This window comes from Anguilla anguilla, chromosome 2 (assembly GCF_013347855.1).
Source record: "Anguilla anguilla isolate fAngAng1 chromosome 2, fAngAng1.pri, whole genome shotgun sequence".
NCBI classification, from domain to species: domain Eukaryota; kingdom Metazoa; phylum Chordata; class Actinopteri; order Anguilliformes; family Anguillidae; genus Anguilla; species Anguilla anguilla.
In genome coordinates this window covers 55887796-55903060 of record NC_049202.1, presented here as the reverse complement: position 1 = coordinate 55903060, position 15265 = coordinate 55887796, and the positions used below count along the sequence as shown (strand labels likewise).

Below are 15265 nucleotides of genomic sequence, written 5' to 3'. Positions count from 1 at the left end.
GATCAATGCTGATGGGCTCAGTTTGAGTAAAAAGTCAATCCAATGACCAGGACTGTTTGTAAGCTCTGCCTATAAACAGGGTAGTCTGTGTGTCTTCAGTGTGGGCCTGGTTCATGTTCCTTCCCACCTTTGAGGGTGAAGGGTTGTATTCCAAAAGGGTAGAAAATAACCCACTCCCCTTCTGCTGATTGCAGGAACTGTTTCTTTGTTAAAAGGGGAAGAGGCGAGAACAAAAATGGTGAAAAATGGTTCAACAATGAATGTAGCAAGTGTACACTACACTGCATTGTTGTCTGTGTCATAGAATATTATATCTATTTTTGTTGTTTTCTTTTTGTTTTTTTGCCATTTGGTACATGGAAAAACATTTGGTTCCTGAGAATAAATATTTTTTTTGGGAGATATGTAGTTTTTGCTCGACATCTCTCCTGCTCTGGAATTATATTTCTCCTTTTAGCGTGACGGAATATTAGCTAAATCCCATCTGACAGCAGTGAAAGAGCAGTGAGTCTGAGAACGTGTCCGTGAATATCTATGCTTTCATGTTGAAAGGGCAGGGCAGCGCAGGGAATTCAAGGTGGTTCAAGGCACTGGACCTCAATGACCATAGGTTTAAAACACAGAAGGAGCACTATCCTATTGTACACATGAACAATATATTGGACTTCATCACAGGTTCTCCAGTAAAATCCATCTTTATAAAAAACAAAACAGATGAAAAATTGCAACAACAAAAAATGCTCCCCAAAATTATCCTTGTTTCTCAAGGAATCAACAGTCAAGCATCACTCCCTCTTTTTCCCATGTTTGTTATTTATGTAAGTATACAGGCACAACTGCAATTTATGGAATGTGGAGAGGTAATAGAATTAAAATAGTGTGTTTGTAAATGTGCCATGTCTCTTCTTTTACAGTTATCTGTTACAGGAATAGCACCCAGCCCTACCACATTTATTAATATTAGCATATGTACACAGAAAGTTTATTACTGCTAAATTAATAATAACCACTGGTAATTACAATGCACTGCTATTAAAGGAAATCAGTTAGACTAATTTCTTTTCATTATTGTTTCCATTAAAATACAAGTAAATCGTATTGGAAATTTACCTAAATGTTTTCATGTTTTGATTAATTAAATCGATACATAATCTTACTAAATCTTGTCCAGAATGAGGTTATCAATGACAAATTTTCACATTTAGTAGTAGTTACATAGAGCAATAAAATGTGACTTTCTGTTATTTTTATTTTTTTTTAAACAAAACAGTATTTCGCAAAATAGGTCAATACCCCTTTGTGTCAATGTTTTCTCTTAATGTTGTACGAATGCATTGTTAAAGCCTTTACTACCTAAGAAGAAGACAAAAGAGTAAGGACTCCAAAAAGCCCTCGAAGAGGCATTAGTGATTTATTAAAGAGTGGAAGAACTTGGTAATACAGATACTAGAATAATTTCAATTCGTTATTTTGAAATCCAAGTCGAGCAGACAGAGCAACCACTTGAGCAAAAGTCTCAATAAACAACGCTCCCATATTACGCTTACAAAACTCTTAGAAGATATGTCAGTAGAGTAATTACAAAATTCAGTTGTCATATCAGATTAAGTGGAAGAATACTAAATTGGTCTTAATAAAGGAAAAGAAAAGTAACATTTTTGTTCAAAAGCCCTCAGTGAAGCTGTGCTGCCATTCATAGCTCGTTAATTTAATCTACGAAGGCGCCGAACAGCAAGACGCCATGTTGAAAAATAAATGACAATCAATGCTTCGAATTGGACGATACAGAATTAAGAACTATTCAACACTGTCTTCTAATAAATATAAGTTTACTTGTTCCAGCTGTGACCGCACATCTTTTTCTGCTCCTGTTTCCCTGCTGCCAAGACATTATTGCACAAAGTAAACAATTCCAAGTCTGCAGTTTGTTATAGTTGTTATTTTGTTGTTTATTTGCTTGAGCCAAAGGCTGAGGGTCAGTTACAGCTCTTAAGACAGCTCATTAAATACATTAAAGCCTGGAGATGAACCTGAATAGGCTCAAACCTCTGACTCCAGACTGGACACCCTGCCCCAAGTTTTTGGCACATAGGGACTGTTGAGTCTGCGGGCGACCACAACCTGCCTCCTGTCTCTGCCACTTGCCCCTGGTGCCTCACGCACCTGTCCTGCGTCCCCATACCCCCCGTACATGCTGTCCTGGTAAACTAGCTGCCGGGGCACGTTGGGGCAGTGGCTTACGCAGGGGAAGATGTTGCACATGTCCTTAGAGTGTTCATACAACTGGGCGGTCCCCTGGGCCAGTGGCCCCATATACACTGGCACGTCAGTGTAAGAATTCAGGTAGGAGGAATACTGTCTGTGAACCATAGTGGAGGACCTTCGCAGGGCAGCTGCATTCTGAAGGACTGCCTCCCGATAAGATGGCAGCCGAGTAGACTGTGAGTACTTCAGCTTCTGCCCTTTGTAAGGATGGCTACGGCCTGGATTAAGGTAGGCATGGTCCACTGCCACTGGGTAGCACAGGCTGTTGTTCCCCGCACTACTGTACAGCTTTGGGGGTTTGGTGGCCACGACGCGGGGGAACAAGTCCGGCATGTCTATGTGGGTGGAGGCAGAGGTGGAGGGTTTGTCGTCCAGCTGCCGGATCTTGTCGGTACCCCAGGTGGCCTTCAGGAATGAGGCTCTGCGGTTTAGCTTCTCCTTACCCAACAGAGGCACGTCATCCAGCTCTGGCTCCAGGTAAGGTTTGAAGCAGGAGTTGCAGCTGGCATTGGCTCTGGAGTAAGGGCTGTTGATGCAGGCCACAGTGGTGGGAGAGTGGTTGTCCATGAGGTGGTTGGCTCGCAGCTCTGTGAGGCACGCGGCCGGCTCTTCGTAGTCGTGTCGTCTCCGCAGGTCCACAGACTCCTCCAGGTAGCTGTGGGACCTCTTCTTCCGCCTCAGGCCATCGGGGGGGATCTTGCGGCACGGGGGCTCCGCGTGCTCCATATAGATATCTGGCACATGAAGATCTCTGTAGGGGACAAAAGAGGAGCTGGGGTGCCGGGTGTGGCCGTCCACAAACAGCCTGCTGCTGTGGTGGGGAGTGTTGACAGTGGGAAGGGAGTCCCTCATGGCGATATGGGGGCTGCTGAGGCTGGAGATGGGCAGCGTCCTGTCATAGAGGCGGCTGCCCCGAGCAGGCAACGTGTAGCGCAGCGGAGTGGGCCGCGCCAGCACTCTCTGCTTCTCCAGGAGCGGCTGGCTGGCACTCTCGCCGTAGTGCACTGTGAACGTAGGGGTCAGGGCACGCTGTGGAAAGGGGGAGTGGTTCTCAGTTATGCTGGAGATATACGGGAGGCGACCAGAGGCAATATCGGAGGTGGCCACTTGTGGCACGCGGTTCTGAAGGCCACTTTTGACTTCCCCGTGACGACTCCAGTTCTCGATGGTCTTGGTGGCGTTGTCCAGAGAGTTCTCCACTTTGGCTGAGGACACAATGTCCTTGGCAGTCTGTAGCATCTTCAGCATGTTGGCCTGGGCGTAGTTGGTAGTGATGTCTGGGCTTTGGATATTTAAAGACCTATCTGGATCCTCCACACCATTGAAGCAACTATATATACCCTGCAAGTGAAGGCGAAAGAGAAGTCCCATTTATAAGTTATAACTTACATAAATAATGCAATAAATTGTCATTTCCTATGGAATTGTTATATAGTGTCATAACTTTTTCTTCATAAACCAAAAACTTCCCCTGAAAAGAAATTTTAATTTAACTTCCAAAATAAAATATTCAATAAATGTTCTGATAAATGGGGAGGAATATGGCCTGATTCTTCAAACAAAATTAAATCTGGTCTTCTGAGCTTCCCTAAAATGTTAATTACCAAATTGTCTTTTATTGCTAATCTGATAAACACACAGATGGAGTCCAGTAGTTTAATTACATATTATATGAGAGAGTATTATGTTTTGTTAAAAAATGCACTCTTGCCATCCCTCTAAATGTGTCACAACGCTACAGTGCCATGAGTATTTACGTCCTTCCGGATTTCGTCTATGAGTGCATATTTGTCACACTGAATGGTTTCAGATCTTTAGACAAAATGTAACTTTTTTCATTAAATAATTTAAATAATAATGTAAAAAATGTGTTTCGTATTCACTCTGTTTCCCTTTTTGTCTGAAGATCTGAAACCATTCAGTGTGACAAATATGCAATAAGTCAGAAAGGGGCAAATGCTTTTTCATGACACCACAAATGAACAAGCAACTGACTATGCATTTATTATTGTAAGTTTAGTAATACAGTCATCTGTGCTTTTTTCAGAATGAGTAGCACTCAAGGCTTTGTGTCAAATCAGGAAACAATCAGATTAAATGATAAAGAATTTTTCTGAGGTTTTTTTGGTTAAAAAAAGTTAATTTTGGTAAGTCAATGCAAACAAAGAAAATAACAAAATGGTCATAGAAATGACTTACTTTGTATTTTGCTCTTCTTTAGCTCTCAGTACAATATATAGTTCACTGAAATTAAGCAGTTTTAATAGACAGAAGAATGACTCATTATAACCCACCTAAATAAAAAAGATACCACATCGATAAACTTGAACCATGAACAAACTCAGGTAACACTGACATTACACTGTCGTTACTCTGCCAAACTGTATGCCGACATCGCTCTGCTTTGTGAAATTCGCCACACGCGTTATGGAGAAGCTCCCTACCCTGCTGATGGCGAGCAGGAAGTCCAGACGTTCCGATTTGCGCACAGAGTGTCGCAGCTTCCAGTAGAGCAGGTGCTCCCAGGCGAAGACCAGGAGACTGAGGCCCATGGCCACCAGCAGCATGTAGAAGACTCCCGCCATGTTGTCGATGTCCAGCTTGGAGCTCATCACCTCATTTTTCTCATTCTGGCAGATGCCGGAGAGCCACACTGTCTGCAGCCTCTGCGTGTCCCCTGCAGCAGATACAACTGCTGATGTTAGAAGTCAAAATGGCAAGACAACATATTGCATTGGAGATATTAGTATATTAGAGATGTTTTTGGTGTTATTAAATTGATTGGTTACATGCCATGTGTAAACTCCCTGCACATTCCTTACTGCTGTCATGCAACAAGCATGCTGTACCCCATCAGGGGCTCATTCACTGTAGGATCTCATTTTTCTGAACTGTTCTATCAAAGAAATGCAGTTTGCATTAATATGAGCCTACAAGCTCCAGCTTTGTAATCTAAAATATATTATATAATAAATATATTAAATCTCTCACAAGCATAATAAAAAAGAATAAGCAAAAGATCTCCTTCAGAGTGCCTCCAGACTGTCTACTGTCTGCTCTGTTTTTACTGGGGCTATAAATTGAAAATACAGATAATGCTGGTCAGCAACGCTCGCGAATAAGGTTAACGAGAAAAGCTGTCACCAGGCCTGCTATCCAGCACAGAAATGTATTTTCTCTGGCATGCTTGGATGCTCTCTTGATACCATCATTACCAGAGAGAAGAAATATGAATCTGTTACATATAATGAATAAACAGTACCAGCCAACCAATCCCGTAGCAAGAAAATATGATGACAACCATATAAACACAGAGCCTAGCGGAGGTGGTACAGGCTTGCATGTTAAGAGTGATTGACATGTAAACAAGCACTCCTGTGTTGATTTACCGTCCCCCAGGAACTGGAGGAGGGCCAGGTCTATGGGGCGCTTCCAGTGGGAGTCTTTCTGCAGAGCAATTCCGTAGCCTGTGGTTGCAAAAACCTTCCCACTGCCAATGGTCACCAGCTTGCAGCCTTCATCTTTGCCGGCCATGTAATTGAGCACTGCTGCATCGTATATGAAGGCGTCCAGCTTCCTATATCATAGACAAATGAAAAAAAGCTTCACAAGTTAGAGATTTATTTTTTCCTCATTTCAATACATAAAGCAGAATATCACTTTAATCTCAATCAGAAATGTAAAGCTGTAATGGTACAGGTAGAGAATACCCATGCCAAATTTGAGATTACATATCAGGAGTTTGCTTATTTGCTTTTACCATTAGATCATTTATAACTTTTAACCATTAGACAAGGTATTATTGTTGACTTCTGTACTACTGAATAACATGGTTCTTACCCTGTTTTAAGACTGTTGAGGGCATCCTCTACACCTCTCTGGTTGTATTTCATCATGTGGGTGTGCATATCTGGATAGTTGCTACGAATGTTCCTCTCAGTGCTCCCATTGGGGACTGTGCCAAATCGGAAGGGTGGGTAATGCTCCTGTGGTTTCTGAAACTAATAATCAGGAACATGGGACAGATTACACTTGGGATATTGAATTACTTTGTAGATACCTGATAGCTTTCATTACCTGTCATGATAAAACGATGTTGAAACCAACCAACCAAACATTGTTTAAATGATCGTTTGGTTTAAAACTAAATTGAACATTCTCAGAACCACCTTTAACCAGAACACCCTATCAGTGGAGGGTGCAAGGCACAGATTAATTTTACTTGGAAATAATTAGGTGTCCATTTTGAGATATTATATTTGCTTAGATGAAGGTCTTTGACCAATTCATCAGTGTCAAAAAACTTGGTGAGATTTAGCCTGCAACGGTGTACAGGAACATTTCTTTTTACGATGTGAAATGTTTGGCAATTAATTTGGCCAGCACTTCAGGTTCCCGCCACTACTCTGTGAATAATATTGTGGATGCCATAATGATGGCCGGGAGATGGGACCTTAGCACATCCGTCTTGTTGTAAAGACTGAAACATTGGTTTTTTATTTATATGCATCAAGAGGAAAGGTTGTCTCCAGCAACACTTCCAAAAGATATGTGCTTTTCCTTCTTAAATACTGGGTAGGTTTGAAGTGCTTCTGAGGTCTAAAAGATGCAAAGGACAGCATCTCTTGACTAGAAATAGTTTTGAAAGCTGAGTCACTTTAAAGTTTCACTTTATTCGGGAAGGCCAGGCTTCGAGTTGCTCTGGTTTCCCTTTTCTGAGTGAGACAAAGTAAACTGTAAGTATGTGCTTCTGTAAAAACAAAAACAAAGTTTCTTAATAACTCATTTATAACCAATGTATTATGCCATGCAACTCTTTCCAGTTTGATTCTGGCAATAAAATGAAACTTTTTCTCACTGCTGACTCTTGAAAATTACATTACATTGAGGCATATAACTCTCTCTTGTCTATGGCAATTGTACACATGTACTGAAGCAGGTCAGCTTAAGTACCTTACTCAAGGATACAACAACAGGGCCTCACTTGGGAGCCCTGCAACCTCTGTGAGCCACCTATAAGCAGTGTATCATAATATTTACAAGAAATATTAAAGGCTAAACACAAGTGCAGAAATGTTCCTAGCCTTGCAAAGATAAAACAAGCAATTCAAAAAAACATGTTTTCCTCACCAAATATTAGGCCCGTATTTCAAAGATTGTACACAGGTCTTGTACATTCACATGACCTTCATGACTTTAAACCCAAGTACTGTCACAGCCGTATTTATTTTCATAGTATTTTGTGTTTTGCCCTTGCAAAATTGCATTTAAAGCTAATGACTACTTATCCAAGAATGCAGAAGGACAAAAAACCTTAAAATAATAATTCACAAATCAAGCTGTGGCCATTTTTCTTTACTTAATTTTATACTAATTTCTGTTTTTCCTTGTAGGTGCTTTATAGTCGTTTCTATTAACCGAGAGGTTAAGGTCAGGCTTTCAATCACACAAGAGGGTTAAATAAAATGGAATGATTAGGTTAATTGAAGGTGTTCGTTTTGCCAATAAGACATTTCCAAAGGCATTCAAATTTACTTAACATTTTTGATTTACACTCTCTGTTCTCACTTCCTGAGGCATTGGACTATCTTGTAATTTCATCATCGCCAATATCATTTTCATAAAAATTGCAAAAAGCAGTCATACCAAAAATGTCCACCTCTCCCTAATTTGCTGTAAATGAGCATTTCTGTCCCTTTTTACAATATGATTTCTGTCATGCTTTATGCCGCTACCCTGGTCTGCTGGATCAGGAGAAAACACATTTTAAAAGTAGTTGTACAGCTTGAAATGAATAAAAATATACTGTAAATGCTATAACAACATGCAGCGTTTGACATAATATGGAGCATGTGTAGAATATGAGATTGTGACATACAGGTGTCTTAAGCATTTTATTTCATTTTTACTGCAGCTAAAAAGACGGTGAGATAATTCTAATTGAAAGAAGCCAAGGAATAATATTGTTCCTGTTCAGTGAAGCTCAAACCAATTATATAAATTTCTCCATTGGGCTCATAGTCAAACTATTCTGAATATCAGCTGCTATCATACTGTCATGTGTGCAGTCAGATATAATAACCAATCAGTTAGGGGTTTCAGAGTGTATGCAATGGATAGTTTCATCTTTTTTCCAAAATCCTATAATCTTGCCACCTCCCAGAGCTGAAGTATGTAGGAATCAGTTCCACCACTGGGGTGGGTTTAAGAATGGATTTCCCAGTCAATTCTGGTTTACGCCACCTTAGTAGTCACATAAAATATGGAGACATTAATACCACCATGCATCATCAGTGGCTATTCCGTTAATCCTACTTGCAAAACATTTCCCAGTTGCATATCTTTAAATGAACGTTTAGTGTCTTTTCTCCTTGATTGTTGGTTCTTTGTTTCTGTGATTAGAAAGCTTTCTTTCATTGAGTTTTTTCTTATTAATGACATTGTAACATAGGACATTGTAACATTGTCACAAAACTGAAATGCCCATATTGAAAACCTGAAATGTCAGCATGCTACAAGGAATTTTGAAATAGCACTGTACATTTACATTTAAAAATCAATTTCATTGCCACATATTTCACATATTTTAGGGAAAATTACAGTACATAAATTAAAATATTGGAAATTATAAATAAATATCTATGTTGCCGACTGAACTGGGCAACAGATAACTTACCTTTTTGTCACTGAGTCCAGAGACTGTGTCGATGTACTGCTCCTGGATCATGAAGGCGGCCAGGTTGGCAGTGTAGCTGGCCAAGAAGATGACTGCAAAAAAAGCCCACACTAGGACCATTATCTTACTGGTGGTCCCTTTAGGGTTTTCTATGGGGACGGAGTTGTTGAAGACGATGCCCCACAGGAGCCACACTGACTTTCCAATGGTAAAGGTGGGCCCGCCAGGAGCTGGGAGAAAGGAAGAAGGAGAAATAGGAGATATAACATGGGATATAACTTCTTTATTGGTTTTAAGTATATAAAGATAGTGTAAGGATATTTCCTCTGTATAATAATGTTCACAATTGAGCTTACAGTCATGGTGACGAGCAGTTAGTAATCAATATATTTGCCTGTTTTTACTATTTTGCACACTCTACACATAGTGTACCCTTTAAAAATAATCCTGAAAGAGTAACTGTGCATTAATAAAAATTTTAAAAACTGATAATAATTTGATAATAGGTTAATAAACTGCTGCTGTGTGGCATAATTGTTTTGTAACTGGGTTATGAGGCTATAGGGTCGATTTCCAGGTAGGGCACTGCCACTTTACTCTTGAGTAAGGTACTTAACCTGAGTTGCTTCAGTAAATATCTAGATGTATAAACTGACTTATGTAGGGAATGCAAGCTGTGAAAGTTGTTCTGGATAAGAGCATCTGTAAAATGCCTAAATGTAATGTAAACTAAATTTGTGCTATTGTTAAATTAGATTTAAAAATAATGTTCATGTCATTCACCCATGTATAAACTACTTGACCAGCGAAAATGAAATGAAATATGAACTTTAAACAATTAATACAGATTATTTTAAGCATCTAAATAGGATATTTCATTACATGAAATACTTGCCCATGTATCAAGTAAAAGCGGTTTAAAACTTTAATATCATTAATGAAAAATATTGATGCATCCAAATGGCATACTGTCATACATATCATACAGTACGCCACAGGGAAAGAGGGGTTTGTATTTACAAAAGAGGACAGGGCAATAAGTCTGTTATAACACAGTGAGTACTATTTACAAAGAAAAGTTGAATGAAAATAAGCCAGTGGCTGCTGATCTAAAAATATATACAGTATATCAGCACAACGTGTAAACAAATTAAGCGGTTGCAATGGTAGCTTTTTGGTCTGTCACAGGCAGGAACAAAACCCTAGCAATCAATCAAAGTCAGATTTGTGAAGCAACAAGCACTAATTAAACCAGGGAAAATGACCTTTTATATCAGAACACCAGCGCATGTTCTGTCAGTTCAGTATATCTGGATTGATTAGACTTGTTCAGACAGTGCTGCCCCTACCCTCTTGTAATTTGGTCTACTGGAATTGCCAACTAAAAGATTGAAAAACTAGTCAAGAAACTGGGCTTACCTTTAGCGCTGACCAGACTGCGGTTATATCCTACAGGACTGAAATATTCAAAGACGAAAACAGTGATGGCCACCACAGTAAGGCACATCACAAACATCATAACCCACACCGCTGGACTGTATGGTTCTGGGAAAAATAATGAGAGCAATAGAAAAAAAGAAAAATTAAGTAATTCTCACACAGAACTAATGTCTCTTAACACTTAACCGTGGACATACAGAGTGATATGGGGGAGAGCGCCAACAAGAATGTCCTTACCTTTAAAGACAAAGTTTATATTTCAGATCCATGCAGGCAGCCACAGGATGTATTTTACTTTTTGGTTGTTCAATTTATTACTTCTGAATGTAGGATTTATTTACGCCGTGGGAGAAGTCTTTAATCCAAATCAGATGTCCCTCGAGGGACATTGTAGATCAGATTAAATTTACTTAAGCTGCGTAGTGAAGTGGTCTGTGCCACACATACTTTTCCTCAAAAGAACCTGTGTTTTGACATTCAGACATTGCATAATATATGTTTTTTAAATATAATATATGTAATATTGTTTATTTTAAAAAAAGAGAGACTTTCGCACCTAGAAAGGCAGAAGGAGAAACAGTGCCATTACTCCTGGCCACCATCACGCTGATTCCAGTCTCCACAAACGGCACAGAGAAGTCGATGATCTCCGACCGCTCCTCGTTAATGGTGAGGGAACCGATGGCCATGTCCGCGCGCTTGTACACCACCTGAGGGGAGAGGAAGAGGAGGAATGAGGGCTTGGAACGCAGCAGCTTTTTCACTTTTGACTGCCTTGTTAAGGGCAGCTGAAGCCAAAACTCAGTTATTATTGTTCACTACGTTACTATTGTTTTCTTTTTTCAAAGAAAAGGTCCACTTTGTATGAATCAAGCACCAACTCGAGCACCACAAATTTTGTGTAGTAATTTATAGGGTATAGGCAGCCAGGAGCAAGTCTGCAATTCCATTTACTTTGGGTGATGGTTAAGAGCCATCCGTGTGCCTTTTTTCGAATTTAGAGTTCTCTTAAAATCACAGCTCCATGACAGAATTGGACTTTGGAGAGTTTTCATTGTTACCCTTTAGTTTTAAATGAAACATCGCAGCTCCTCACTGACACTGTGCATCTTTACAGTGCCTGCTTTTAAATCTGCCATCATAAAACAGTAATGAAATACAATTTTTATAATCACAAGGGGCTCATGAAAAATAATTTGCATATTTATATTCAGCTTTGTCAAATTGACATATTTAACCACCAATCAAATACTAAGCAATCAGGCTGTCAGTTAATTAATGAACTTGCTTATTGTGCTGTCAATAACTGAGTGTAAAAATCCATTTGCAATGCGGATATCACTCTCTTTTTCATTAGCATATTAAAGTCAGGATGTCTTTTGACATAGATGGCATATATGTCTAAGCCTCATTATACAGTTTTCCAACACATTTCCGATACTTAAATACTCTGTTGCTAATTAACTGCAATTAGAATTTCGAAAAAAGAACAGCAATCTGGAAGTGAGGATGTGCTCATATTGACTTGTGAGACTGACATTCAGAACTTCTTTTTTATTTTTTATTTTTCTCCAGTCAAAGTCTGAGCATAGCCAAAATAGCGATGAGGCTCATATTCCAACCACTGAATGACATTCATCCACCCTGCTGTGTTATCCTGATGGTAATATGACACCATGATTGATTCAGCGCAGGTCCCATATCCTTGTCCTACTGCAAGATAGAAAACTTCAACGATATGCCTTAAATTAGTCATATCTTTTAATTCATCCAACAGAAATTATCAACAGGTGATGAAACAGATTAAGTCATCAGGACCCAAAAGAGGAGTTTTAACGTGAAGATCAAGACAGTCGATATGCAGCAGAAGATAACAGGATGAACTGTCCAAATTCATTTTTTTGAAACCAATTCCTTTTGTGAATACTATGAATTAAATAGCAACCATTTTTCAACCATGCACTCAGGTGTTTCAGCAGATTTTGGCAAAGCTCCTGTTCTGCAACTAATCCTCCTAGAATTTAGGACAAGGTTACGAACAGGAAAGGAGCACAGAGACAGAGCTAATAACCCTGCCCTGATCATTAATCAATGATCTCAGCCTCATTGTCAGCATGATCGAAAGAAGCCCCATTTTGGCTCAGACAGATCCCTTGCCAGTGATTATAGTGCATTTTATTTCATGCTTTTCCTCCCCAAACACAAATTCCTGATATTTATCACCCTGTTCTGTGCATGCGTGTGACTTTACTGGGCCTGGTTTTTTACACTGTGTCAGTCGTTCCTTTGTCATTCACAACCAACGCTCCATTGAGCACAATTGCCCCTACGCATCTGAAAGTGGTAATCTTAGAACTGACTGTCACCTCGCTTTCTTTGGGATGCTGTGCAGAGGAAAGTCTATTCATTTGATGGCTCAGATTATTTACAAGGACATTTGCTTTTATTACTATGCACTCCTTGACTATGACTTGGAGCATTTTATTTTTTATCTCAAGTCATTAGCTCAACCTTCAAGGTGTTTTTATTTTGGACTGTTTCAGAATGAACAATTCAACCCATCAAAATCACCTGTTTTTTTACCAATTCAGTTTTTTTATTTGTAATTTTTTAATTGTGTGTCTCATTCTATTCCTTAGGCCCCCCACCATCCACAGGCATGTACACATACATGTAGATATACATGCATGCACGCACACGCACACTGGCTATGTGTGTAGCAGATAGTACAGAGATAGTGATGAAGGTACTGCTCTCTCACCTCTCCAATCATCCCATTCCAGGTGCCCCGGACCAATTTCCCGTGCTTGCCATTGGTCACCAGGTACAGGTCATAGGAGAACTTGATGGTCCGAGAGAGCTTCTTCAAGATGTCTATGCAGAAACCTTTGCAGCACAGTTTGGTATAGGGCTCTGAGTGACCCACAATGCTGTGAACACAGGAAGATTAATTAGCCAAATATTGGTGCTTGGTATACCCTGTAGGATTACCAGTAATACTGTTGGCTGATGGGGGTGGGTTTTTTTAAGCAGCTAGAAACAACATAAACTACAACAACATTATTAAAATGGCCAATAATTTGTTAAAAGAAACAATAGTAGTAGAAAAAAGTTTAGTCACAGACATTTAGAAAAACATTTACACACTTATGCTGTGAATAGCCTATCAATTTTCGACAGCAGCTAATAATCAAAACAAATATTTAACTATAACTACACTAAACAAGAAACAAAGTGAACAAGAATGTTCTGAGAGCATGCTGTCTTATACACATGCAACATACAAATAATTAAACATTGACTTTTAAATAATGGTTACCATTAAATAATGGTAACATTGCACTTTTTGAAGGTTTAATTGTAATCTAAATTAAATCTAGGTAGTGTTAAAGTAAATGTTTAAAACAATAAAATTATAAATAGCCCAACCTACGAAAAAAGAATGGCATTTATGCTTCAAAATGTGGTGTGACCCTGATTAGTGCTAACTTTTTTCAGGCATAAGCAGCAAATTGCCTGGCCAATATTGTGAGGCTTGCCTTTTTCTTTGGCATAAAACCAAAATGTGCCCAAACCAATTCTGTGGCATTTGGCTTTGACACAAGATCATCCATCATCAGAACAAATCCTCCTTTCATTCTAACGACATGATAAATAATGAAAAGGGTTACCCGAGGCCAAACCCCCTCTTTCTAATAGGTCAAGAGGTTGGCAGTGCGAACTCAGGAATTCAAGATGTGAATTGTCATGAAGTTGAAGTTAATAGAATGTTTTGGTTTAAGTGTGCTGCTCAAGTGAAGCATTTTAAGAACACCTTCATGTTAAGATAAATTAATAAACAATTACAGTTCTCATTTTGAGTTGAGTATACATAAATTAATTAATTTGCAAATCAATTAAATATATATTATTAGATAATGTTAACAATAACTTATTGAGATTAATATTTTGTGATCAAATAATATCTATATTAAACATATTTTAACTGGTGAATAGAAGACTACTAGAGGACAGCATTCATTCAATAAAAAAAACAATGTATAGCTGAGTTTTTGTATGTTATATTTTGATGCAGTTTTGAATTGTAATTTTATAATTCTATAATAAAGATAAAAAGCATTCATCCAATATATTGTCCATCTACTCCCCATTCTCTGCCTTGTGTGGTGCTGCGATGACAGCCAGCAATTCAACTTCAAAGAGGCAGGTGAAAAGAGAGTATCAGTTTGAGTACAGCCCATTCGCTTCGTCCTCTAATACATTTGGCAAATGCATTTGGGCACTGTTACATCAATAAATATAATAGTGGGGGTAAAAAACTATCACAACATTACCCCAGTAATTCATTCATTCGTGTTCTAAAATTCATATTCTGGTCATATGGCACTGCACACACTCTGACAAATCAGTAGCTGAAGCTGACACAGGCCAGCATGGTCTTTATGCACTGGCATTAAAAAAGCCAGGGGGACATGTGTTCTGGTGACGTCAGGAGCAGAGAGAAGGACAGTAGTGGACTGATTGGTTAGGCATTATGATCCCATGGTGACAGATGTCTCAGTCAGACCAAAACAAAGACTGTACAAATTAATCATAAACAAACAAATACTACTACAGAAAATACTACACTGGATTACTCACCTGGCTAATGCGTGCTCAGCCACATGGGATAAGCCGCCTACACACTGTCCATACTTTTACAACTCCAGCCTGCTTCCCTTAATACCACGACAACATACTGACGGTGGCACTTTCTCTCCACTCCTAAATGTCTTTAACAGTGCATACAAATGTTTGGCCTTCCCTCACTATGGTTTTGAGAGGGGAAAACATAAACATATTTTAAACGGATTGACTGCTAACATGGGAAGGCGCACACAATGG

The 15265-nt window shown here is 39.2% G+C and overlaps 1 protein-coding gene across 2 annotated transcripts in view; it reads right to left on the bottom strand.

Moving 5' to 3' along the window:
* Window positions 1-1391: 1391 nt before the first annotated feature.
* The window catches only part of grin2cb (glutamate receptor, ionotropic, N-methyl D-aspartate 2Cb), a 63880-nt gene continuing 50006 nt past the window's right edge, over window positions 1392-15265 (bottom strand). For both annotated transcript variants that reach the window (XM_035407280.1, XM_035407281.1), the window contains 8 exons: window positions 13143-13311; window positions 10938-11091; window positions 10361-10486; window positions 8942-9171; window positions 6106-6266; window positions 5655-5842; window positions 4710-4942; window positions 1392-3606 (listed from right to left, as the gene is read on the bottom strand). In XM_035407280.1, the coding sequence (XP_035263171.1) occupies window positions 2041-3606; window positions 4710-4942; window positions 5655-5842; window positions 6106-6266; window positions 8942-9171; window positions 10361-10486; window positions 10938-11091; window positions 13143-13311 (2827 nt within the window). In that variant the 3' untranslated portion in view covers window positions 1392-2040. The remainder of the gene's footprint in view (window positions 3607-4709; window positions 4943-5654; window positions 5843-6105; window positions 6267-8941; window positions 9172-10360; window positions 10487-10937; window positions 11092-13142; window positions 13312-15265) is intronic.